At 45.2% G+C, this 24,893-nt stretch overlaps 2 protein-coding genes across 5 annotated transcripts; one reads left to right on the top strand and one right to left on the bottom strand.

Moving 5' to 3' along the window:
* Nucleotides 1–226: 226 nt before the first annotated feature.
* LOC121549831 (protein shisa-2) lies at nt 227–16,045 on the bottom strand. The gene is made up of 2 exons (XM_041861743.2): nt 14,406–16,045; nt 227–986 (listed from the first exon to the last, which is right to left on the bottom strand). The coding sequence occupies exons 1-2, from the start codon at nt 14,719–14,721 to the stop codon at nt 418–420; spliced, it is 885 nt and encodes a 294-aa protein (XP_041717677.1). The 5' UTR covers nt 14,722–16,045; the 3' UTR covers nt 227–417.
* Nucleotides 13,518–24,704, top strand: spice1 (spindle and centriole associated protein 1). Of its 4 annotated transcripts, none has more exons than XM_045210443.1 (18): nt 13,518–14,004; nt 16,886–16,981; nt 17,094–17,141; nt 17,243–17,389; nt 17,621–17,723; nt 20,814–20,932; nt 21,010–21,101; nt 21,370–21,521; nt 21,678–21,803; nt 21,950–22,242; nt 22,333–22,464; nt 22,594–22,723; nt 22,810–22,950; nt 23,092–23,582; nt 23,754–23,928; nt 24,010–24,088; nt 24,343–24,403; nt 24,504–24,704. In XM_045210443.1, exons 2-18 carry the CDS (start codon nt 16,886–16,888, stop codon nt 24,555–24,557), a joined length of 2,439 nt encoding a protein of 812 aa, XP_045066378.1. In that variant the 5' UTR covers nt 13,518–14,004; the 3' UTR covers nt 24,558–24,704. The 4 variants fall into 4 exon arrangements, with proteins under 4 accessions (XP_045066378.1, XP_045066379.1, XP_041717678.2 ...); XM_045210444.1 differs by lacking the exon at nt 13,518–14,004 and adding an exon at nt 16,118–16,657 and having other exon boundaries at nt 24,013–24,088; XM_041861744.2 differs by lacking the exon at nt 13,518–14,004 and adding an exon at nt 16,118–16,657.
* The last annotated feature ends 189 nt before the right edge of the window (nt 24,705–24,893 follow it).

Below are 24,893 nucleotides of genomic sequence, written 5' to 3'. Positions count from 1 at the left end.
AAGGTTTCTCACACAGTCCCCATAAGGTTTCTCACACAGTCCCCATAAGGTTTCTCACACAGTCCCCATAAGGTTTCTCACACAGTCCCCATAAGGTTTCTCACAGAGTGGCCATAAGGTTTCTCACACAGTCCTCATAAGGTTTCTCACAGAGTGGCCATAAGGTTTCTCACACAGTCCCCATAAGGTTTCTCACACAGTCCCCATAAGGTTTCTCACAGAGTGGCCATAAGGTTTCTCACACAGTCCCCATAAGGTTTCTCACACAGTCCCCATAAGGTTTCTCACACAGTCCCCATAAGGTTTCTCACACAGTCCCCATAAGGTTTCTCACAGAGTGGCCATAAGGTTTCTCCCAGTGTCCCCATAAGGCACATAGTCCTCACAAGGTCTGTTACACACAGTCCCCAAAATGGCTTAAACTGTTACTGGAGGGTACTTCTGCTCGCTGGTGACACTGGCCACACTGGTGGGTGGGGGGTAGGGGGACTGCAGCTGTCTGTAGCCCCCCTGGGTGGGGTCCAGGTAGACCCCCTGGGGTGGGGACATGTGGTGGGTGGCGTAGCCGATGTACTGGGGGTGGATGAACTGTCCCTGGTGGGGCATGATCTGGGTGGCCTGCTGGCAGTTGAGCACAGAAAAGTTGGTCGGCATGTTGACGAAGACACTGGTGTCTGGAGGGAGACAGCAGGAGGCCTGGGCACGCATCATGGGCTGGGGGGCCGGGCGAGGCACCTGGGCAGGAGGGGCAGAGGAACTGGATGAGGTGGCCGTGCTTGATTGGCGGGAGGAGGAACCGCGAGACGTGCCCACGCTAGCCATCATGGGAATGGTCTCAAGGAGACGGCCGCCACCAGACCCGCCCCCTGACGACAGTTCCTGTTTGGGGCGGAGACAGTGGCAGCAGCAAACAGCAACCACGGAACCCACCAGGACGAAGGCCACGAATACAGAGCCCACGATCAGGAAGGGAACGTAGATGGGTACTAGTAGAGAGAGAGAGAGAGAGAGAGAGAGAGAGAGAGAGAGAGAGAGAGAGAGAGAGAGAGAGAGAGAGAGAGAGAGAGAGAGAGAGAGAGAGAGAGAGAGAGAGAGAGAGAGAGAGAGAGAGAGAGAGAGAGAGAGAGAGAGAGAGAGAGAGAGAGAGAGGTATTCAGTGGTTTGATAATAACAAATAGATTTTTAACAAACAACAGAAAATGTGTCTTTTTTTATTTCTCTCATTATCAAATATACACTAAATTTTAAAAAAAGTATATGGACAAATTAGTGGATTTGGCTATTTCAGCCACACCCATTGCTGACAGGTGTATAAAATCGAGCACACAGCCATGCAATCTCCATAGACAAACATTGACAGTAGAATGGCCTTACTGAAGAGCTCAGTGACTTTCAACGTGGCACCGTCATAGGATGCAACCTTTCCAACAAGTCAGTTTTTCACATTTCTGCCCTGCTAGAGCTGCCCCGGTCAACTGTAAGTGCTGTTATTGTGAAGTGGAAATGTCTAGGAGCAACAACGGCTCAGCCGCGAAGTGGTAGGCCACACAAGTTCATAGAACTGGACCGCCGAATGCTGAAGTGCGTAGCGGGTAAAAATCATCTTTCCTTGGTTGCAACACTCACTACCAAGTTCCAAACTGCCTCTGGAAGCAACATCAGCACAATAACTGTTCGTTTGGGAGCTTCATGAAATGGGTTTCCATGGCCGAGCAGCCGCACACAAGCCTAAGATCACCATGCGCAATGCCAAGCATCGGCTGGAGTGGTGTAAAGCTTGCCGCCATTGGACTCTAGAGCAGTAGAAATCAACCTTCACCATCTGGCAGTTAGACGGACAAATCTGGGTTTGGCGGATGCCAGGAGAACGCTACCTGCCCGAATGCTTAGTGCCAACTGTAAAGTTTGGTGGAGGGGGAATAATGGTCTGGGGCTGTTTTTCATGGTTTGGGCTAGGCCCCTTAGTTCCAGTGAAGGGAAATCTTAACGCTACAGCATACAATTACATTCTAGATGATTCTGTGCTTCCAACTTTGTGGCAACAGTTTGGGGAAGGCCCATTCCTGTTTCAGCATGACAATGCCCCTGTGTGCAAAGCGAGGTCCATACAGAAATGGTTTGTCGAGATCGGTGTGGAACAACTTGACTGGCCTGCACAGAGCCCTGACCTCAACCACATCGAACACCTTTGGGATTAATTGGAACACCGACTACGAGCCAGGACTAATTGCCCAACATCAGTGCCCATGATCTTGGAATGAGATGTTTGACGAGCCGGTGTCAGACAGCTGGAGATCGAATTTGAATATTGAAACAATGTTGCAAATGTCAGAGAGACAGACAGCAAGGTTTATACAAATCTCCGCTGTTGAAAACTAAATGTTAGTCTAAAAGAAATGTGAGATAATGTCTAGATGCTTTTTATAGTGGAGATCAAGTTTATCATTTGCCTAGCTGGGCTGATGGAACAGATTAAATAGGCATTTTAACGTCATAGATTTAGCCGGTGGTAACTTGTGGAATAGACACCGGCTAGAATGAGGTTTTAACCAATCAGCATTCAGGATTAGACCCACCCGTTGTATAATAAGACATTACCATTCTCTCTATAACAAGCAGAGCAGAACGAGGACAGAACTTCCTCAGACCATAACCACTTACGCCCTCAGAGAAAACAAACTGAACACAGTACAACATCAACATGATGAAGTGGTTTACTCTGCCATCAAGGCTTTTGACATGATTTTGGAAAATACCCTCTTTGCTTGAATTAGTAAAGTTGAGAGACTACGAGTCAACCACAGTGAGAAAAACAGGTTGTCTAAAAGTTCAATCAAGAGCTGTTACACGCACGTGTTTTCACCTCACCCACAAACCCAAATGAGAGGGAAAGAGAGATGGAGTGAGACGGTGAGACAAAAGAGAAGAAAGGGAGAGACGAAATTAGAGGAAGAAAGGGAGAGACAGAGGTGGACTAGTGGCGTGTCTCCAGGGGGCCGTAGTCCCTCATTAGAAGTTATTAACTTTGTTTTGATCTGTTCTAATCCTGCGCGCCCAGCTGTGACCCCACTCCCCTCTGCCGACCCTGTACGTATCTGTCTGAGTGGGTTTATGTGTGTGTGCGTTTGATCTGTGTTTATGTCTGTGTGAGGGGGGATTCTGTCTCATACCAAAGTTATGCAGACAGAATTTATGTAGGTATTCCTGACCTCTTCCCCTATATAAATCCACATCACGCTAGCGCATTTAAGTCAGAATAGTCCCTTATACTCTATAGAGGCAGCATTAAGACATATTGAGAGTGGCATTAATGATGGCTGGTTTGGAGTAATGCAATAGGTCACATTGCAGGCCTAATTCCATACATCTTTTTAACATTATATAAGCCAACCTTGCAGTGAGGCTCTAATGCATACTACATCTCTCTTACTGTAACTGTGTTGAACCATAATAACAGCTGTGACTCTGGAGATAAAGCAGGCTACTGTGTGTTAAATCCGATCATCTGTATGATTCTCTCATGATTAGCATGTAATTCACCCCTCAAAGTACACAGCTGTTTTTCTGTCATCTGTCTAGTGTAAACCAGTTCCAGGAAGTACAGTACCCAGCTAGCACATAATGTTCTAAGAACCATGTGTTTCTTAGAGCTCGGTAAAAGCGTGGTTGTCCTGTCGTTATTTTGCATACAACCTTCCCAGAACTTTCTGGGAATGGTGCAGGATAGTTGCCTGGCTTTGGAACATTCTCAGCACATTTAAGGAACTTGACCCCAAAAAATTGTTTATTGGTATTTAATTACTTTAACAGAACGTTTCCTAAATGTTCAAACATGGTTACATTTAATTTAAATCTTGGTAATGTTCTAGGAATGTTCTCCAACTGGTTTGACATTGGGAATATTCTCAAATAGTTCAGAGAATGTTAAGAAACAATGTTATTCTGTGGGAATTTCAGTACTTTAGCATAATGTTTCCTACAGGTTTCCTCATGGTTCTATTTAAAGTCATGTTCTCAAATTGTTCCGAGAATGTTAAGAAAACTTTCCATAAAAAACATAAGAAAACTTTAGTAATGTTCAGAGAATGTTCTAAGAATGTTATTTAAAAACATATACATTCCATTCTCAGCATCAACAAAACTCTCTCTATACTCTATCTTGTTAAGTGTTTCAGGTGTTTTGGCCGCGCCCACTAATTGGCCAAATCTGAACTTAATGAGTGCTTGTTTCCTTTGAATTGGGGTCTGTTTGAATAGACTAAAATGAACAGCTTTGTATGTGTAAAAAAACATGGAACGCTAGATCCATCCTTGTGGCGCAATTGACTAATTCCATGGATAGAGAACAGAATATTATAGGTTTGAATCTCACTGATGCTGTGTCACAATAAAAAAGAAATGTGTTTGCATGATTAATGCCTAAGGCAGGGGTGTCAAACTCATTCCACGAAGGGCCTAGTGTCTGCTGGTTTTTGTTTTTTCCTTTCAATTAAGACCTAGACAACCAGGTGAGGGGAGTTCCTTACTAATTAGTGACCTTAATTCATCAATCAATTCCAAGGAAGGAGCGAAAAGCCGCAGACACTCGGCCATCCGTGGAATGAGTTTGACACATGTGGCCTAAGGAAACACATTTATATGTGTCCTATCTGTGCTTGGAGTTCAAAAACATTAACCCAGAATAAGCTAGCAGTGTTTTTAAAGTCTTATTGAAACATTCAGTGAAAGTTTTAAGGAAGTTATTCAAAAACCTCAAAATGTCAGTTCTCAGAGTGTTAATAAAACCTCCCAGGAAAACTTTCAAGGAACCAGAGTAAAATATTCACAGAACCTCCCTGCAACCTAAAAATAAATGTTCACTTCTGTTCTCAGAACGTTTAAAAACCTTCAGTTTTACATATGCTTTTGTTCCCACAACCAATGTGAAACCAAAAACATACGTTCCCACAACTTCCAAGGAACTAAATGTGCTAGCTGGGTATTCACGTTAAGATTACTTGCTAATGAAGCAGCAGGCTAACTCTCTTACAGAGGGGATGTAGAGAATGGCAGTGTAGCCTACTACAGCATACAGAAAGTGGTTAATAGTACACGTAAGTGTTCTTTGGGTGTTTCGTTAACTTTTGACCCAACAGTGAGCACTCATGGGGAATGTTGGCAGCAATGGGCCGAGTGGCAGGACCAGGGCAGAGTTGAGGTGCTTCCTCACACACATGCACACACACGCACACAGGCACACACCCGTTTGGAGCACAATGGGGAACTTGTTATATTACAACTGATTTCATGTGATTTATTGTTCCTCTGGTGAAGTTACTCATTTTCCAGTTTGAATATTCCAAAGTGTTATGGAGTGTAACTGTAACCCTGAGAGAGGCAGTGACTCGTTCTGTCATTTTCTTTTTCATTCTCTCTCTCTCCCTAACACACACTCTTTCTCTCTCTCTCTCTCTCCCTAACACACTCTCTTTCTCTCTCTCTCTGAGCAACATCAAAAGTCATCAGCTTTTCAAAGGACCTTTCAAGATGTCTAAACTCTGAAGCTATAGGCACTCATTATATAATTCTGGGACAACAGACGACTTGACTAGGTTCATTCTAGATACAGTACAAAATAGGTAGAAGCTGAGACACTATGACATCAATAACCCATGACCTATTTCCTATTATCAAATCAAAAATCAAATACATTTTTATTTGTCACATGGTTGAGAGAATGCCAAGAGTGTGCAAAGCTGTCATCAAGGCTACTTTGAAGAATCTCAAATATAAATTATATTTTGATTTGTTTAACACTTTTTTGGTTACTACATGATTCCATATAGTTTTGATGTCTTCACTATTATTATACAATGTAGAAAATAGTAAAAGTAAAGAAAAACCTTTGAATGTGTAGGTGTGTCCAAACTTTTGACTGGTACTGTAGGTCCTGGATGACAGGAAGCTAGGCCCCAGTGATGTACTGGGCCGTACACGTTACCCTCTGTAGCACCTTACGGTCGGATGCCGAATAGTAGGCCATACCAGGCAGTGATGCAACCGGTCAGGATGCTCTCGATGGTGCAGCTGTAGAACTTTTTAAGGATCTGGGGACCCATGGCAAATCTTTTCAGTCTCTTGAGGGGGAAAAGGTGTTGTCGTGCCCTCTTCACAACTGTCTTGGTGTGTTTGGACCATGATAGTTTGTTGGTGATGTGGACACCAATGAACTTGAAACTCTCAACCCGCTCCACTACAGCCCCGTTGATGTGAATGGGGGCTTGTTTGGCCCTCCTTTTCCTGTAGTCCACGATCAGCTCCTTTGTCTTGCTCATGTTGAGGTAGAGGTTGTTGTCCTGGCACCACACTGCCAGGTCTCTGACCTCCCTATAGGCTGTCTCATCGTTGTCTGTGATCAGGCCTACCACTGTTGTGTAGTCAGCAAACTTAATGATAGTGTTGGAGTCGTGCCTGGCTACACAGTCGTGGGTGAACAGTCAGTACAGGAGGGGACTAAGCATGCACCCCTGAGGGGCCCCCGTGTTGAGGATCAGCGTGGCAGATGTGTTGTTGCCTACCCTTACCACCTGGGGGCGGCCTGTCAGGAAGTCCAGGATCCAGTTGAAGAGGGAGTTGTTTAGTCCCAGGGTCTTTAGCTTGGTGATGAGCTTTGTGGGCACTATGGTATTGAACACTGAGCTGTAGTCAATGAACAGCATTATCACATAGGTGTTCCTTTTGTCCAGGTGGGAAAGGGCAGTGTGGAATGCGATTGAGGTTGCGTCATCTGTGGATCTGTTGGGGCGGTATGCGAATTGGAGTGGGTCTAGGGTTTCCAGGATGATTGTGTTGATGTGAGCCATGACCAGCCTTTCAAAGCACTTCATGGCTACTGACATGAGTGCTATGGGGAGGTAGTCATTTAGGCAGGTTACCTTCGCTTTCTTGGGCACAGGGACTATGATGGTCTGCTTGAAACATGTAGGTATTACAGACTTGGTCAGGGAGAGGTTGAAAACGTCAGTGAAGACACTTGCCAGTTGGTCCGCGCATGCTCTGAGTACACGTCCTGGTAATCCGTCTGGCTCCGCGGCCTTGTGAATGTTGACCTGTTTAAATGTCTTGCTCACATCGACTACGGAGACCGTGATCACACAGTCGTCCGGAACAGCTGGTGCTCTCATGCATGCTTCAGTGTTGCTTGCCTCGAAGCGAGCATAAAAGGCATTTAGCTCATCTGGTAGGCTTGCGTCACTGGGCAGCTCACGGCTGGGTTTCCCTTTGTAGTCCATAATAGTTTGCAAGCCCTGCCACATCCAACAAGCATCAGAGCCAGTGTAGTAGGATTCAATCTTAGTCCTGGATTGACGCTTTGCCTGTTTGATGGTTCGTCTGAGGGCATAGCGGTATTTCTTATAATTGTCTGGATTAGTGTCCCGCTCCTTGAAAGCAGCAGCTCTAGCCTTTAGCTCGGTGCGGATGTTGCCTGTAATCCATGGCTTCTGGTTGGGATATGTACGTACGGTCACTGTGGGGACGACGTCGTTGATGCACTTATTGAGAAAGCCGGTGACTGAGGTGGTATACTCCTCAATGCCATTGGATGAATCCTGGAACATATTTCTTGGCTAGCAAAACAGTCCTGTAGCGTAGCATCCGTATCATCTGACCACTTCCGTATTGATCGAGTCACTGGTACTTCCTGCTTTAGTTTTTGCTTGTAAGCAGGAATCAGGAGGATAGAATTATGGTCAGATTTACCAAATGGAGGGCGAGCTTTGTATGTGTCTCTGTGTGTGGAGTAAAGGTGGTCTAGAGTTTTTTTTCCTCTGGTTGCACATGTGACATGCTGGTGGAAATTACGTAAAACGGATTTAAGTTTGCCTGCATTAAAGTCCCCAGCCACTAGGAAGGCCGCTTCTGGATGAGCATTTTCTTTTTTGCTTATGGCCTTATATAGCTTGTTGAGTGTGGTCTTAGTGCTAGCATCGGTTTGTGGTGGTAAATAGACGGCTACGAAAAATATAGATGAAAACTCTCTTGGTAGATAATGTGGTCTACAGCTTATCATGAGGTACTCTACCTCAGGTGAGCAATACCTCGAGACTTCCTTAATATTAGACATTGCCCACCATTTGTTATTGACAAATAGACACACACCCCCACCCCTCATCTTACCAGACGTAGCTGTTCTGTCCTGCCGATGCACGGAAAACCAGCCAACTGTATATTATCCATGTCGTCGTTCAGCCACGTCTCGGTGAAACAGAAGATATTACAGTTTTTAATGTCCCGTTGGTAGGATAGTCTCGAACGGAGATCATCCAGTTTATTCTCCAGTGATTGCACGTTGGCCAATAGAATGGATGGTAGAGGCGGGTTACCCACTCACGGACTAATTCTCACAAGGCACCCCAATCTCCGCCTCCTGTATTTCTGTCTTTTTGTCATGCGAATGACAGGGATTTGGGCCTGGTCTCGGAGAAGCAGTATATCGTTCGCGTCGGACTCATGAAAGAAAAAATCTTCGTCCAGTTCGAGGTGAGTAATCGCTGTTCTGATATCCAGAAGCTCTTTTAGGTCATAAGAGACAGAAGCAGCAACATTACAGTGGGGAAAAAAAGTATTTAGTCAGCCACCAATTGTGCAAGTTCTCCCACTTAAAAAGATGAGAGAGGCCTGTAATTTTCATCATAGGTACACGTCAACTATGACAGACAAATTGAGGATTTTTTTTTTTTTAATGAATTTATTTGCAAATTATGGTGGAAAATAAGTATTTGGTCACCTACAAACCAGCAAGATTTCTGGCTCTCACAGACCTGTAACTTCTTCTTTAAGAGGCTCCTCTGTCCTCCACTCGTTACCTGTATTAATGGCACCTGTTTGAACTTGTTATCAGTATAAAAGACACCTGTCCACAACCTCAAACAGTCACACTCCAAACTCCACTGTGGCCAAGACCAAAGAGCTGTCAAAGGACACCAGAAACAAAATGGTAGACCTGCACCAGGCTGGGAAGACTGAATCTGCAATAGGTAAGCAGCTTTGTTTGAAGAAATCAACTGTGGGAGCAATTATTAGGAAATGGAAGACATACAAGACCACTGATAATCTCCCTCGATCTGGGGCTCCACGCAAGATCTCACCCCGTGGGGTCAAAATGATCACAAGAACGGTGAGCAAAAATCCCAGAACCACACGGGGGGACCTAGTGAATGACCTGCAGAGAGCTGGGACCAAAGTAACAAAGCCTACCATCAGTAACACACTACGCCACCAGGGACTCAAATCCTGCAGTGCCAGACGTGTCCCCCTGCTTAAGCCAGTACATGTCCAGGCCCGTCTGAAGTTTGCTAGAGTGCATTTGGATGATCCAGAAGAGGATTGGGAGAATGTTATATGGTCAGATGAAACCAAAATATAACATTTTGGTAAAAACTCAACTCGTCGTGTTTGGAGGACAAAGAATGCTGAGTTGCATCCAAAGAACACCATACCTACTGTGAAGCATGGGGGTGGAAACATCATGCTTTGGGGCTGTTTTTCTGCAAAGGGACCAGGACGACTGATCCGTGTAAAGGAAGGAATGAATGGGGCCATGTATCGTGAGATTTTGAGTGAAAACCTCCTTCCATCAGCAAGGGCATTGAAGATGAAACGTGGCTGGGTCTTTCAGCATGACAATGATCCCAAACACACCGCCCGGGCAACGAAGGAGTGGCTTCGTAAGAAGCATTTCAAGGTCCTGGAGTGGCCTAGCCAGTCTCCAGATCTCAACCCCATAGAAAATCTTTGGAGGGAGTTGAAAGTCCGTGTTGCCCAGCGACAGCCCCAAAACATCACTGCTCTAGAGGAGATCTGCATGGAGGAATGGGCCAAAATACCAGCAACAGTGTGTGAAAACCTTGTGAAGACTTACAGAAAACGTTTGACCTGTGTCATTGCCAACAATGGGTATATAACAAAGTATTGAGAAACTTTTGTTATTGACCAAATAATTATTTTCCACCATAATTTGCAAATAAATTCATTAAAAATCCTACAATGTGATTTTCTGGATTTTTTTCCCTCATTTTGTCTGTCATAGTTGACATGTACCTATGATGAAATTACAGGCCTCTCTCATCTTTTTAAGTGGGAGAACTTGCACAATTGGTGGCTGACTAAATACTTTTTTCCCCCACTGTATGTACAAAATAAGTTACAAACAATGCGAAAAAACACACAAAATAGCACATTTGGTTAGAAGCCCGTAAAACGGCAGCCATCCCCTCCGGCGCCATTTAAACTGGGTGGTTCGAGCCCTGAATGCTGATTGGCTGAAAGCCGTGGTATATCAGACCGTATACCATAGGTATGACAAAACATTTATTTTTACTCTTCTAATTACATTGGTAACCAGTTTATAATAGCAATAAGGCACCTCTGGGGTTTGTGGTATATGGCCAATACTGTATACCATGGCTAAGGGCTGTATCCAGGCACTGCGTGTTCCGTCGTGCATAAGAACAGCCCTTAGCCGTGGTATATTGGCCATATACAGTGAGGGAAAAAAGTATTTGATCCCCTGCTGATTTTGTACGTTTGCCCACTGACAAAGACATGATCAGTCTATAATTTTAATGGTAGGTTTATTTGAACAGTGAGAGACAGAATAACAACAAAAAAATCTAGAAAAACGCATGTCAAAAATGTTATAAATTGATTTGCATTTTAATGAGGGAAATAAGTATTTGACCTCTCTGCAAAACATGACTTAGTACTTGGTGTCAAAACCCTTGTTGGCAATCACAGAGGTCAGACGTTTCTTGTAGTTGGCCACCAGGTTGCACACATCTCAGGAGGGATTTTGTCCCACTCCTCTTTGCAGATCTTCTCCAAGTCATTAAGGTTTCGAGCCTGACGTTTGGCAACTCGAACCTTCAGCTCCCTCCACAGATTTTCTATGGGATTAAGGTCTGGAGACTGGCTAGGCCCCTCCAGGACCTTAATGTGCTTCTTCTTGAGCCACTCCTTTGTTGCCTTGGCCGTGTGTTTTGGGTCATTGTCATGCTGGAATACCCATCCACGACCCATTTTCAATGCCCTGGCTGAGAGAAGGAGGTTCTCACCCAAGATTTGACAGTACATGGCGCCGTCCATCGTCCCTTTGATGCGGTGAAGTTGTCCTGTCCCCTTAGCAGAAAAACACCCCCAAAGCATTATGTTTCCACCTCCATGTTTGACGGTAGGGATGGTGTTCTTGGGGTCATAGGCAACATTCCTCCTCCTCCAAACACGGCGAGTTGAGTTGATGCCAAAGAGCTCGATTTTGGTCTCATCTGACCACGACACTTTCACCCAGTTCTCCTCTGAATCATTCAGATGTTCATTGGCAAACTTCAGATGGGCCTGTATATGTGCTTTCTTGAGCAGGGGGACCTTGCGGGCGCTGCAGGATTTCAGTCCTTCACGGCGTAGTGTGTTACCAATTGTTTTCTTGGTGACTATGGTCCCAGCTGCCTTGAGATCATTGACAAGATCCTCCCGTGTAGTTCTGGGCTGATTCCTCACTGTTCTCATGATCATTGCAACTCCACGAGGTGAGATCTTGCATGGAGCCCCAGGCCGAGGGAGATTGACAGTTATTTTGTGTTTCTTCCATTTGCGAATAATCGCACCAACTGTTGTCACCTTCTCACCAAGCTGCTTGGCGATGGTCTTGTAGCCTACTCCAGCCTTGTGTAGGTCTACAATCTTGTCCCTGACATCCTTGGAGAGCTATTTGGTCTTGGCCATGGTGGAGAGTTTGGAATTTGATTGATTGATTGCTTCTGTGGACAGGTGTCTTTTATACAGGTAACAAACTGAGATTAGGAGCACTCCCTTTAAGAGTGTGCTCCTAATCTCAGCTCGTTACCTGTATAAAAGACACCTGGGAGCCAGAAATCTTTCTGATTGAGAGGGGTCAAATATTTATTTCCCTCATTAAAATGCAAATCAATTTATAACATTTTTTACATGCGTTTTCTTGATTTTTTGTTTGTTATTCTGTCTCTCACTGTTCAAATAAACCTACCATTAAAATTATAGACTGATCATTTCTTTGTCAGTGGGCAAACATACAAAATCAGCAGGGGATTAAATACTTTTTTCCCTCACTGTACCACACCCCTCAGGCCTTATTGCTTAATTGAACAGCTGTCAGCTTCAATACCTCGCAGCCAAACCATACCATGAACAGCTTTAGAGGAACCTTTTCTATAAGAGAGTTATATTGTTTCTATGGATATGAGTTACTGCGTAAGGCTCCAGAAAGCCATCTAATGTCCTCCTAACAGCATTACATGATATGTGAAAATAGTGTATAGTGTGACAGACACACAAGTAAAATGGCTCATGGGAGAAGTGCAGTAATGACAGTATCCTGCTGTGACATTATCTGTTGGAGAGTATCTATGGTTTCCATTCAGCCCACTAGTCTAGTCCACACCTGTTGCTGGAGCTGACTGGGGCTGGGACAGCCATACTCTGTCTGCAGTAATATTAGCCCCCATCTCTCTGTTCTTGTTTGGGCATATTATGTGTAACTGGCTGCTCCTCCTCTCTCCATTCAAATCCCTGGGGTCCTCTCCTTTCCTGAATCCCACACATGTTCCTTCATGTTAAATGTTACGCTCTGTTTATTGTTCTTAATGCATATACAATATCCTTAGGGTTATCCATTGACATGGCTGTGTGTATCTTTGCTTTGTGATTAATTGGTTGCCCTGTGGATAACAAATGAATAAAATGTACAAACGGTGCCTTGCATGACAAAATACTTCATTTTGCTCTTGGGAGGAAAACCCTCCCAGTTTAGGTTATTTTGGCCATTGTCCACTCTATGAAAATGTATATAGCTCTTTCTGGAGTGATAAGGGATGATTGTTTCAACAAATGCCAAGAGAGAAACATACTGTAGGCTACTCTACAAGAAAGGCACGCTCTGTTGAAGTATATGTTTAATATCTGGACTAAGTGTAGCCAACTATTATTTTTCTTTGAAAAATGACCATTGCAAGATTTTAGACTCATAGTAAATGTGCCTCTCATTATGTAATGTTCAAGCACTTGATATGTGTGCACTCTAATGTATATTTTCTTCCTATATGATGCAGCTTTCTGTGTTACAATTGTTGTGAGAAGGTGATGGAAATGTGTTGGAAACATGTCAAAGAGATCAATACTAATACCTGTTTGGATCTTGAAGTATTTCAGCAAATCTGCTTTCAATCAAAGTAATGAAGAGTTATGAAATCTGTTCTTCCAATCACACCCAATTGTTAGGCTACTACTAACTCACTACTAAGCCTTAGATGAGGCTACAATGTGACATTATTAGGCGCTTCCGTTCCACCGCAACGTTAAAAAAAGGCCTGGATAAAGTAAAAATGTGTGTTGAAATCATGTGATTGTAACTAGACAAACAGCCCACTGGGCAAAGACGTCAGTTCAACGTCTAGTTTTGATTTACATTTGCTTTAGTTGTCAACTAATGTGAATTAAACGTGAAATCAACCAAACATTTCACCATGTGATTGGATTTCTTGGATGAAATGACGTGGAAACAACGTTGATTCAACCAGTTTTACACAGTGGGAGACGTCAGTTTAGTTCGGCAAACGTCAGGAACATACAGGAAATTCATTCTTAATGTGTTTGGGATGGGAATCAACCGTTCACACAGGCCTATACCTTAGTGGAATCAACACGCAAGCGCGGGGAAATGATTCATAACGCGATTTGTTTTTATGAACAGAGCTGTCAGCGCCGTCGCGAGCCACTGCCCTAAAGATCCGGTCAAGTCCAAACTTGATCCTCGTGGGGACAGTGCGCTGCTCGAGCTCTGCAGTCCCCGCGGCGCGCGTGTGTTACAGCTAGAACAAACACAGCTATTTATAACGCCACGCAGCACAATTTGCCATTTGTGAGTGCGTGGGCAGTTAGCTAGCTTTATGGTGTCAACTGACTTCTCTGCAGCTGTTGCTGCCAACTGAACCGGTAGGCTATCTCTACGCGATTTTTAAGCTCCCAGATAGATATAGTGGTTGGAAAAACTATAACATACATAAATGTTTGAAATAGGAAAGAAACTCATAACTCCAACTTTCAATTAAGTGACATTTGTTCTAGGCCTGGGCCAGTGTGGACTAAACCTTCATTAAAATGGGGGCAATTAGGCCCTCTCTTTCCCTCTCACTCATCTCCTTGGAAATGCAATATTGCTGGCGTAGCATATTATTAAGTTTAACAATTTAAACTGAGCCAGTTTAAAATCTAATTTAGAAATTACATTATAATTTTGAGCAGACAAGGAGAGCTTTGCAGCCTTCAAGCAGAGCGTTTGGCACAGCTGCTGTGGCCCCTAAAGCTGACCGTGCTGGGCCAGACAGAGTTCTTACCTGCGCCCGTCTCCTTGTTCTCCTTGCTGTCAGTGCCCGGTTCCTGGACTTGCTTGTCGTTGTCACAAGTCCCCTGGTCCAGCCGTGCTTCAGTCCTGGAGCAGCAGTACCGGAGCTCGCATTTCCCGCAGCAGATGATGGCATCCTCACCATCGAACTTCTCCGGGCACTGGAAGCCCTCTCTCCATGTGCCCTGGTTGTCATGCCAACCGTGACAGTACTCCCCACTCGCCTTCACGTCAATAATAGCCAGGAGCAGAGTCACAACCACTGTGACAGACATTGGGAGACCTCGGCCACCCCACATCCCGACCATGGTGCCCGTGTGCACACTGGGCGCGCTGTGAGACAGATGCTTTCTTTCTCTTACTCTCAGGCTCTAACCTGGCTAACAGAGTGATACGGTGAATGAATTAAATGAAAGAGAGAGGCGACAAAGTGGAAACAAAACTAACGACTTTGAAACTATCATTTGACAGTGGAATTCCGTGGGTAAGCCTAATTCAATAGATCCACAAATGTGTCACCAAAGCGCTACTTTTAAAAGTGTCCACTGTTTGAAGTTTATCACAAGATTCCAATTAGCGTTAGTAACGCTTGTTGAGAAAATAAACCATTATCAAATACCCAGAACATAAATAGCCTACATTTGGCACCAATCTTACAACTAGCCTATTATTTCATAGCGCGTCTTTCACTCTCAATTTCACGGCTGTGAGCTCTCCGAGCCCCGGGTAAATCCAACATCAATCCAGGCTGAGCGGAATCCCTCTGGCACGGAAGCGAGGCTGTCCATGGTCTCCTGAAAATACGCTTCTCGGATGACTTTCCCCCAGAGATGCAGCGAAACCAACACTGGCCTTACATGTAATCCATACGCGCCCTGCGAGTGTTCTCACGGAATCTCCCCTTGTCCCTCTGTCCAGTCCACCAGCCCAGCAAGTTGTTTTTCTCCACTTCTAATGCAAGTCATGAGGTGAACTTCTCAAAACTTTTCTACAGTAGACTAAAATGTTGGAAACTAGTCCATGAGACTAAAATCGAATAAAGCACAGTCTCTGGTGCGCATTAAGGATAGGCTACGCCAGAAAGAGACGTGCAAGAGATGTAAACTTTTCACCCATTCATACAGTATTGCCTCCCAGGCTCTCACTCCGAGTCCATCTATGGCGAGAGTGCCTCGAATGAGAGGTGGGCTACTAGTTCAGCCATGCGCTTGCGCATTGGTTACTGACATTTTTCTAGACTTTTCAGCGCTCAGCTCAGCCAGCCAGCCAGTTGTCAGTGTGAAGAAGTGTCACTGCGTACGGTTCCGAGGAGCACCTCCGCTTTCTGAGGGTAGCCCCAGTGCGGTGTTGGGTGTGGGTGCTCCCTTGGGACCCCTGCGCGCACAATGGAAGCCCCGCTCGTTGAATGGAGCGCACGCACAGTCTGCTGCCCGGGTGGGACTCATACATTATCACTTTAAATTGACTTTTGTGCAATCTCTCTCACACCGATATGAATAGGCCCTATCGAGTGAATACCATATCATTAGGAATTAGAATACTAATAGGAATTTAATAGGATCTTTATGGTGAATAATAACTCATAATAATAATGTGGTCCTCTGTACCTCAGCTGGTAGAGCACGGCGCTTGTAACGCCAAGGTAGTGGGTTCGATCCCCGGGACCACCCATACACAAAAATGTATGCACGCATGACTGTAAGTCGCTTTGGAGTCATGCGTGCATACATTTTTTGTGTATGGGTGGTCCCATATATTAGGCTAACTACCAACTTTTTTTTAGTTAGGCTACATTACATCTTTCTCCTGATTATGTTGTTCAATGTTCAAGGTGGGTAGGTCTACTGTCTGTTCTGTCATATGGGAGCTGAACATAATTTGTAAGATGACATTGTCACCTGGTGGTCAAACGTATTAGCACAAATCCATAGAACCACTTGTTTTTTCCCCATTATTGATTATGCAAATGCTATACATTGTAATTTTAGATTTGGAACGTAATGAAGAGTGGACCTATTTTTCAAGTCATTTTTATAGCGTTTAGCCCTATCGCAAGCTCTTTCTTGCTACATCTAACTTACATCTCTTGCAAAACAACTCTGTGCGCCTTGCTTGTAGCTGTTGAAGACTACATTTCCCGTTATGCTATACTGCCAAAGAGCGTCCTTGTATTGGTAACTAGGAAGTGAGAAATTTAACCCAGAAGCGCGCAACAACTGTTGAACACAGCGCCACTCCACAACGGTAAGAAAACAATGAATACAGCAAACTAACTAAACACTTTGCTACAGTTAACTTAGTTTGCCAGTTAGCTACAACTATCTAGTTTAAGAGTAGCTTGCGTATGACTTTCATTGAAAAAGCTCTAATCTGGCAAACAACATAGCTAGGTAGGCTAACGTTAGCTAGTTAGCTAGCTATCCGGCTAATCAGACATTTTCTAGCTAGCTAACGTTATCGTTTATATCCCAGATGTCGTTTACGAGGGTGGGCCGCTTACAGCACAGTCAGGGAAAACGACCTGCTATGCGTCCCAAGAAGGCCAATGCCCCGAAGAGAGAGTGGGTGGTGAGTGTGCTAGTAGTTGCTGTCACTGTCATTGAATCAACTTTGCCACCAGGGGAGAATGAAGAGATACATTTATGAAATTATGATGACTACCATCTTCTGCTAATTTCAGAGCACCGTCCATGACCTCTCTGTACACAAGGCTTCACCGGAGGAGCTGGTAAGAGAGACATGTTATTGTTCTCTCTCTCTTTCTCTCTCATATTTTGTGATGTTAGTTAGCCTAGGTCAGTATGCCTCGTTATCTCTCTTCCTCCTCAGAGTCGTCGTCATGAGATGCACCGGTCACAGAACCGAGTGGTAGCCCAGTGGGAGCTGAGAGAGAGAGCTCTGAGACGCAGGAGGAAGAAGGGCCTCCCTGGTGGCCCAGCTCCACTAGACCGCACCAGCCTCAACATCATAAGAGAGGTGAGGAGTACAGACAGACCTCATGCTCAGATCGTAGGGGTATCTCACATAAATCTAATTTGATATGAAACTGCTTTGAAATTGCAAACTCAAAAGTCAGCGCGCAACTCATTGATCACTTTACATCCTCTTGATTCCCCTCAGATGTTGCTTGAATGTTGTTTATATTACATAGTCGCAGATTAAACCTTTGTCTTCAAACTGAAGGCTCGTTGTCTTATTGTGCTGTAGGTGTTCTCAGATCAGTTCCAGCTGCAGGATGTTCTGGCCCGGTCAGACAGAGCCATGGCTGTGGTCAAAGACTTGTTTGGCGACGCACCTCGCAGGCAGACCGGTACGATAATGCTCTTATCCTGCTATGGATTACTTAATGGCTCTTCAATGTGTGTTGATCATGTATGGTTATTGTATGTCTATGTGTTTAAATGTTCTCTATGCATTAAACAGGGTTTCCGTTGTGGTGCCGTACATCTGACCAGCAGCATTTTAATTTACTGGACATTTGAGAAATTTACCGGACCCATAACTTGATTAGGGCATCCACCCACGGTGCTCCGAATGACACAAAACACATTTAGATCATGGTAATTCATCTTAACATGCAACTACGTGCATCCTTACCAAATTCCGATGCGTACTTTGAAGATGTTAGAATAAGTGTCCACATTTACTTTTCCTCAGCCAACAAGACGAGTAACGAACAGCAAAATCACAAGCCTATGTCAATCTACTATCCCCCATAGTAGAAAAGTTGACCTATTCTATTGGTCAGCTTGTTGAGAAAGAAATAGCCTGTTCCAAACACTCTGGGATAGTTGTGGGACGATAGATCCCAAATCCAACCAGTAGGCCTCGGCTACATAAAAACCATTTTCTAAAGCAATGAGTCTGATGCAACAGATCAGAACAGTTAGCTTAAAATGTTGATAAACTATTATTTCTTCACATTATAAGCAATGCGCACAAGGCAGGAGGCTACGCACAAATGTTCGTTCCATAATGTAGTTAGGGGGAAAACACCGTTGTCAAAAGGGCACAGCACATGCGAGCGGTTTCATGTGACAGATGAAATTACAGTGCCTTCGCAAAGTCTTCAGACCCCTTGACTTTTTCCACATTTTGTTAAGTTACAGCCTTATTCTAAAATGGATGAAATTGTTTTTTCCCCCCTTATCAATCTACACACAATACCCCAGAATGACAAAGCAAAAACAGGTTTTTAGACATTTTTGCTAATTTAAAAAGAAAATAAAAAAAACCGGAAATATCACTTTTACAAAAGTATTCAGACCCTTTACTCAGTACTTTGCTGAAGCACCTTTTGCAGCGATTACAACATTGAGTCTTCTTGAGTATGACGCTACAAGCTTGGCACACCTGTATTTGGGGAGTTTCTCCCATTCTTCTCTGCAGATCCCCTCAAGCTCTGTCAGGTTGGACTGGGAGCATTGCTGCACAGCTATTTTCAGGTCTCTCCAGAGATGTTCGATCGGGTTCAAGTCCGGGCTCTGGTTGGGCCACTCAAGGACATTCAGAGACTTGTCCAGAAGCCACTCCTGCGTTCTCTTGGCTGTGTGCTTAGGGTCGTTGTCCTGTTGGTAGGTGAACCTTCGCCCCAGTCTGAGGTCCTGAGCGCTCTGGAGCAGGTTTTCATCAAGGATCTTTCTGTACTTTGCTCCGTTCATCTTTGCCTCGATCCTGACAAGTCTCCCAGTCCCTGCCGCTGAAAAACATCCCCACAGCGTGATGCTGCCACCACAATGCTTCACCATAGGGATGGTGCCAGGTTTCCTCCAGACGTGACGCTTGGTATTCAGGCCAAAGAGTTCAATCTTGGTTTCATCAGACCAGAGAATCTTGTTTCTCATGGTCTGAGAGTCTTTAGGTGCCTTTTGGCAAACTCCAAGTGGGCTGTCATGTGCCTTTTACTGAGGAGTGGCTTCCATCTGGCCACTCTACCATAAAGGCCTGATTGGTGGAGTGCTGCAGAGATGGTTGTCCTTCTGGAATGTAATACCAATCTCCACAGAGGAACTCTGTCAGAGTGACCATCGGGTTCATGGTCACCTCCCTGACCAAGGCCCTTCTCCCCCGATTGCTCAGTTTGGCCGGGCGGCCAGCTCTAGGAAGAGTCTTGGTGGTTCCAAACTTCTTCCATTTAAGAATGATGGAGGCCAGAATGCTGCAGAAATTATTTGGTACCCTTCCCCAGATCTGTGCCTCGACACAATCCTGTCTCAGAGCTCTACGGACCATTCCTTTGACCTCATGGCTTGGTTTTTGCTCTGACATGCACTGTCAACTGTGGGACCTTATATAGACAGGTGTGCACCTTTCCAAATCATGTCCAATCAATTGAATGTACCACAGGTGGACTCCAATTTCGAGTCTCAAAGCAAAGGGTCTGAATACTTATGTGTTATTTTTTTCTTTTCGCTTTGTCATTATATGGTATTGTGTGTAGATTGCTGGAGAAAAAAACATTTAATAAATTTTAGAGTAAGGCTGTAACGTAACAAAATGTGGAAAAAGTAAAGGTCTGAATACTTTCCAAAGGCACTGTATCTGTTAGAAATGTAGAAAGAGGGGAGATCTAAAGATGCAACAACTAGCAAGGGTTGCAAATATGACTAGGATTGTGCCTTTAGCTACTGGACAATGAAAGAAAGTTGATTTTAAAACCAATAGAACATGAGAGAAATAGGCGACTGGTTTCAATGGCATATGGAAGTCTTTATAAAATAATTGCCTCTACGGATTTGGTCAGATTTTGGCTAGGCTACATTGAAGCAAGGTAAGACATGCCTCATATATATATATATATATATATATATATAGTAAAACTTTCTGGATTCAAACAATTAAGTATATGTTTTCAAAATGCATACTGCCTCCAGCTCTGATGCGCTGATGAAGCCAAAGCATGCTTCAATTACCAGTTGAAAAATAGAAATTGTAGCTCTTTTTAATCGTGGCCATCAACAATTTTTATTTTTTACATGCGATTGCATTTAGAATTGTTGCACAATGATTGGGCCTATAAAATGTTTAATTCTAGCAGCAACGAAACAGCTGTTTGAGGGGCTGTAGCAGCAGCTCTCGCGCTGCCTGACAGATTTTCTGCTCAAAGGCTCTGTACCTGTATGCTGTGCGCATGTGATAAATAAGATACTAACGAATATACACGTGGCAATTTAATTCCATGAAATTATGCAAATTACCCATTAGATCGGTAAGCATGACCAGTCAAATGTATTTACATCGACTGGTATTTCAATCAATTAGGCATTTTTTCGTAATGGGATTTTTCTTCTTCCAGACAATCGGCTTTAAAATTTATTGTATTGTCTAAAAGCCAGTTATTACCGGTTAACGGAAGCCCTAAAGTGTTGTTGTGAGTGATTGTATTCTTTGTGTTTCTCAGGGTTCCCCAGTGTTACCATGGCTCCAGACTGTGGCTCTGACTCAGACCTGCCTGTCCTGCAGAAACCAGAGGCCCCAACACAGCTCTCTCTCCTCAGCCAGTCTATGATGGACCCACAGGTACTGCTCTCACTCTCGCTCTCTTGTGTGCTTGTGTGTCTTTTTCCATTTCTTAACATGTTTATTTTTTATTTCAGGCTCTGAATGAGCTGGAGGACTCTGAAGACCATAGTGATGAAGAAACTGGCCATTCTGCCTCTATCAGTTTCAACTCCAACATGGATACCAGGTAACAACGCTGCCATTCTGCCAAACACTTAGCAATGCCCACACACAATGCTTCCCACTCATACACACCCATTACAAATGATTATTTGCCAGACGTGGACGTCTATTAAGGCAGCCCCCCGCACCTCTCTGATTCAGAGGGGTTGGGTTAAATGCGGAAGACACTTTTCGGTTGAATGCATTCAGTTGTGCAACTGACTAGGTATCCCCTTTTACCCTTATCTGTTGTAATGTTTCTATCATAAGCTCACATCCTTTTCTGTTGTCAGTTACAGGGTGCATACCCGGAAGGTGAAAGCCAAGTCTCGTACCAGAGGAGAGAAGCAGCAAAGACCCCAGTCTAACTCCAACCTCCAGGGGGCAGGAGGAGACAGCCCCCCTCAGACTCCCTGTGCCTCAGGGGGAACCCAACTACAAGCAGGTAAGAGGACAGATCCTTTAACTGGGAGGAGGGCTTGGATAGATGGCGTGCTATACTATACATCAAGTCTCATCCCCTATTTTCTATCTTAACTCTCTCTCACCCTCATTCTCTCTGTTCCCTTTCCCTCCTCTATCCTCCTCGCTCTCTATCCAGCTCTGAATGCCACAGTAAAAGTCCAGCGGTTGCGGTCCAGACAGCCCCAACCCCAGTCTGAACCTGAGGAGCGTTTCACCCTGGTCACTCAGGTCCTGAACCCTGACCCTCCTCTCACCCGCTCAGGTACCACTCATAGTGCATTACAACAACAGTCAATTAATTAGGTACTATTGTGTGAAGTTGACTGAATTAGTGCACATTAATGTGCTGTACTTGGTGCATAAAAGCATATGTTAACATGTTTCTCTATGTATCTTGTTTATATGTAGGCAGGAAGAGCCGGTCCTCGAAGGCCAGTAGGGGGCGCAGTACTGAGTCAGGTCTGGATGGCTCTACCCTCAGCTCTCTGAGTGGGAACCAGTCCAGCCTGGGGCTGCTGCAGGGCCTGCTGGGTCAGGTGGAGACAGAGCTGGAGGGCCTGGGGCCAGAGGAGCCTCCCAGAGCCCCAGGAGCAGGGGGAGGAGAGCGGACGACGGGGCCAAAGCACAGCACACACGGCCTCACAGGCTTCTCTGTGGCTCTGGTGTCTACACTGGGCCGTCTGGCTAGGCTACTCAGACAGGTACGTCTGACTAATGACTATTAGACTGGTTCTCTGTGTCTATGTTCTGTTATACCAGTATGATTGACAGCTCCGTCCCCTGTGTGTCAGAGAGAGGAGGAGGCTCAGAGGGAGGGAAAGGAGAGGAGGAGGCTGGAGGAGGAGGTGAAGGAGCAGAGGGGGCTGATAGATGCCCTCACCACAGAGACCCTGATCCTGAGAGAGGAGAGCGCCGCCCTGCAGGTCAGAACAGACATCACACACACAGTATCTCTCTACATCACTTCTACCTTAATGGCTTCCAAGGCTAATTCATGTTTCTTCAAATCATTATGTGAGATGAAGAGATCTCTAATAGTGATTTCCCTCCAGGCAGGTCTGCAGCAGCGAGCGTGTGATCTGGAACAGAGGCTGGACACAGTGTTGCTGGCACTGGGGGGATTGGGGGTACTAGGAGGAGACAGGGACTATGAGCAACAAGACACTGGCAGCATAGCTACAGGTCAGTACACACAAACACACACACAGTTCACTATCATGTTCCTCAACGTGTTATGAGTATTGGTAAAGAGTTGTGTCCCTATGCAGGCAGTGAGTGGGAACCATCCTATGACGCAGACGCTCCTGTACCCTCCTATGAACAGAATCAGGCTGGTCTCACTCTCAACCCTGCTGTGCTGCTCTCACCACCACGTCAGAGAGACAACCGCCCACACAGTCACACCTCAGGTAACAGGTCTCTCTCTCTCTCTCTCTCTCTCTCTCTCTACCTCTTTCTCTCTCTACCTCTTTCTGGGTTGTCTATTTGTCTGTACTCTGCTCTCTTTCTTCATGTTTTCATTCTCTCATGTTGCTCTCCTTTCTCCCCAGCGGTTCGCTCCCTGTCTCTCCACCACGTTTCCTCTCTCCCTGTGACCCGGCGCTCCTGTGACGACCTCCAGACCGTCAGCTCCGCCCCCTCTCTCGTCAGCCTGCCCCGCCCTGCCCCTACACCCCCTCCAGCCCCCACCCCGGATCCCCTCCCTCTCCTCTGCGATCCGTCCCAGGGTGCCATGCTGTCTCAGATCGCCGAGCTGACCCGTCAGAACGCCCTCATACGGAATCAGCTGGGGCAGTTCCACCCCTCTACTCCTCCCTCCGGGTCAGGGATTTGTAAAGGTCAGAGTTCAGGCAGGGGGTCACCCAGAGACACAACAGATAGCAGAGGGTTTGTCTCCAGCAGCACAGGGAGAGTGACTCCCCAACAGGGCGTGGAGAAGAGAGGCTCTGCTCCCAGCAGTACAGGCAGAACAACACCCCAGCGTGAGGCAGGGAGAGAGAGGGGGACATGGTCCTGTGGTGGAGAGCTGCAAACACAGCAGGTGAGGAGGTCACATCTAACAGACCACTCACTGTCCAGATTTCAGGTCTTTTCAATACTGTACAGTACAGCATGATAAACATTCCATGAGTTGAACATACTGGTGCCTTCAATCAGGTTTCTCATGATTGACAGGTGAAGTACCTGCTGTTTCTCTGTGTGTCTTCTACAGTCTGTGGTTTCTGAGGGCCCAGGCTGTGAGAGCAGTGTGGAACAACGCCTCCTAGAGCTCAACAGGCAGAGTGCAGCAGCCAGGAGCAGACTGCTGGAGCTCATAGAACAACAGAGACAGAGCTCCTCCTCAGCCAGAGTCTCCCCCTCCGTCTCCCCCATACCTCCACTGTCAGGTAGGGCAGCTGTGAGACAAGGTGCGTGTGTGTAATGCATACTGTGTGGAGATGGTTACCTTGAAACTTTCTCCCTCTCAGCAGCAGCACTGAGCCCAGAGTCGTCCGTGCTGATGCCTGAAGAGGACCCCTCCCCCCCGGGCAGTGGAGGCAGTAGACGGTGAGTCTGAATAAGAACTGTAACCATTAGGGAGGACTGTAACCATTAGGGAGGACTGTAACCATTATGGAGGACCGTAAATTTAGGGAGAACCCTAACCAGGACAATACAACACTGACCTTAGATCAGTGACTATATGGGAAACTTTATTCTAACCGACTCGACACATTGGAGGTCGGGAGGTGATGTGGATGAAGGGATCAGAGGTCAGGGAATGATGGTCATCTTGACTGAGGAGGTCCTGTGTGTTTCAGGTCTGCTGGTGGGGTCTCTCCACAAAGCCTTGGAGGACTGTCCAGAGGCAGCAGGACTCCGGTACACACACACACACACACACACACTGGTACATCCTATTTGTGGAATGTTGAGTCTTTTTTAAGGATGATCATACAATTTTCCCTTTTGTCTGGTACAGGTGGAAAAGCTGAAAGGAGAAGGCTGGTTTGCGTTGTCCACACATGTAAGATGAACAAGTTAAGAACAGAAAACACAAACACCCTGCAACTTTTATAACTTTTACTAGAGGTCACTTTAGACTTAAAATGTTTTTGTTTTTTTACCCTGTTTTTACCTATGCAATTTTATTATGTTTGTGAATTAAAATGTTTTAATAATTTACAGTGGTTGTGTGGTTGTGTTGCTAGTGCACATATCATTTTCTCCCTCAGCACAATTTCAGTTGAGGCCAGTTTCAATAACATTTAATAGCACTGTATAAAAAGGCCAGCTTTTTAAATTATTGGTGTTAAATTATTGGTGTAAGAGCTCATATTGAACATGATTACATTTACATTTTAGTAATCTA

The sequence above is a fragment of the Coregonus clupeaformis genome, chromosome 34, assembly GCF_020615455.1.
Source record: "Coregonus clupeaformis isolate EN_2021a chromosome 34, ASM2061545v1, whole genome shotgun sequence".
NCBI lineage: Eukaryota > Metazoa > Chordata > Actinopteri > Salmoniformes > Salmonidae > Coregonus > Coregonus clupeaformis.
Note: the sequence above shows the minus strand (reverse complement) of the source record. Positions and strands in the feature narration are given on the sequence as shown.

Bases quoted from the DNA above. Each gene is read 5' to 3' on its own strand.
- spice1 (XM_045210443.1), top strand. From the start codon at position 16,886: ATGTCGTTTACGAGGGTGGGCCGCTTACAGCACAGTCAGGGAAAACGA. The intron at 17,142-17,242 runs GTAAGAGAGACA...CTTCCTCCTCAG, and splicing joins AGGCTTCACCGGAGGAGCTG to AGTCGTCGTCATGAGATGCA. The intron at 17,724-20,813 runs GTACGATAATGC...TGTGTTTCTCAG, and splicing joins CGCACCTCGCAGGCAGACCG to GGTTCCCCAGTGTTACCATG.
- LOC121549831 (XM_041861743.2), bottom strand. From the start codon at position 14,721: ATGGTCGGGATGTGGGGTGGCCGAGGTCTCCCAATGTCTGTCACAGTG. The intron at 987-14,405 runs GTAAGAACTCTG...TCTCTCTACTAG, and splicing joins GAACAAGGAGACGGGCGCAG to TACCCATCTACGTTCCCTTC.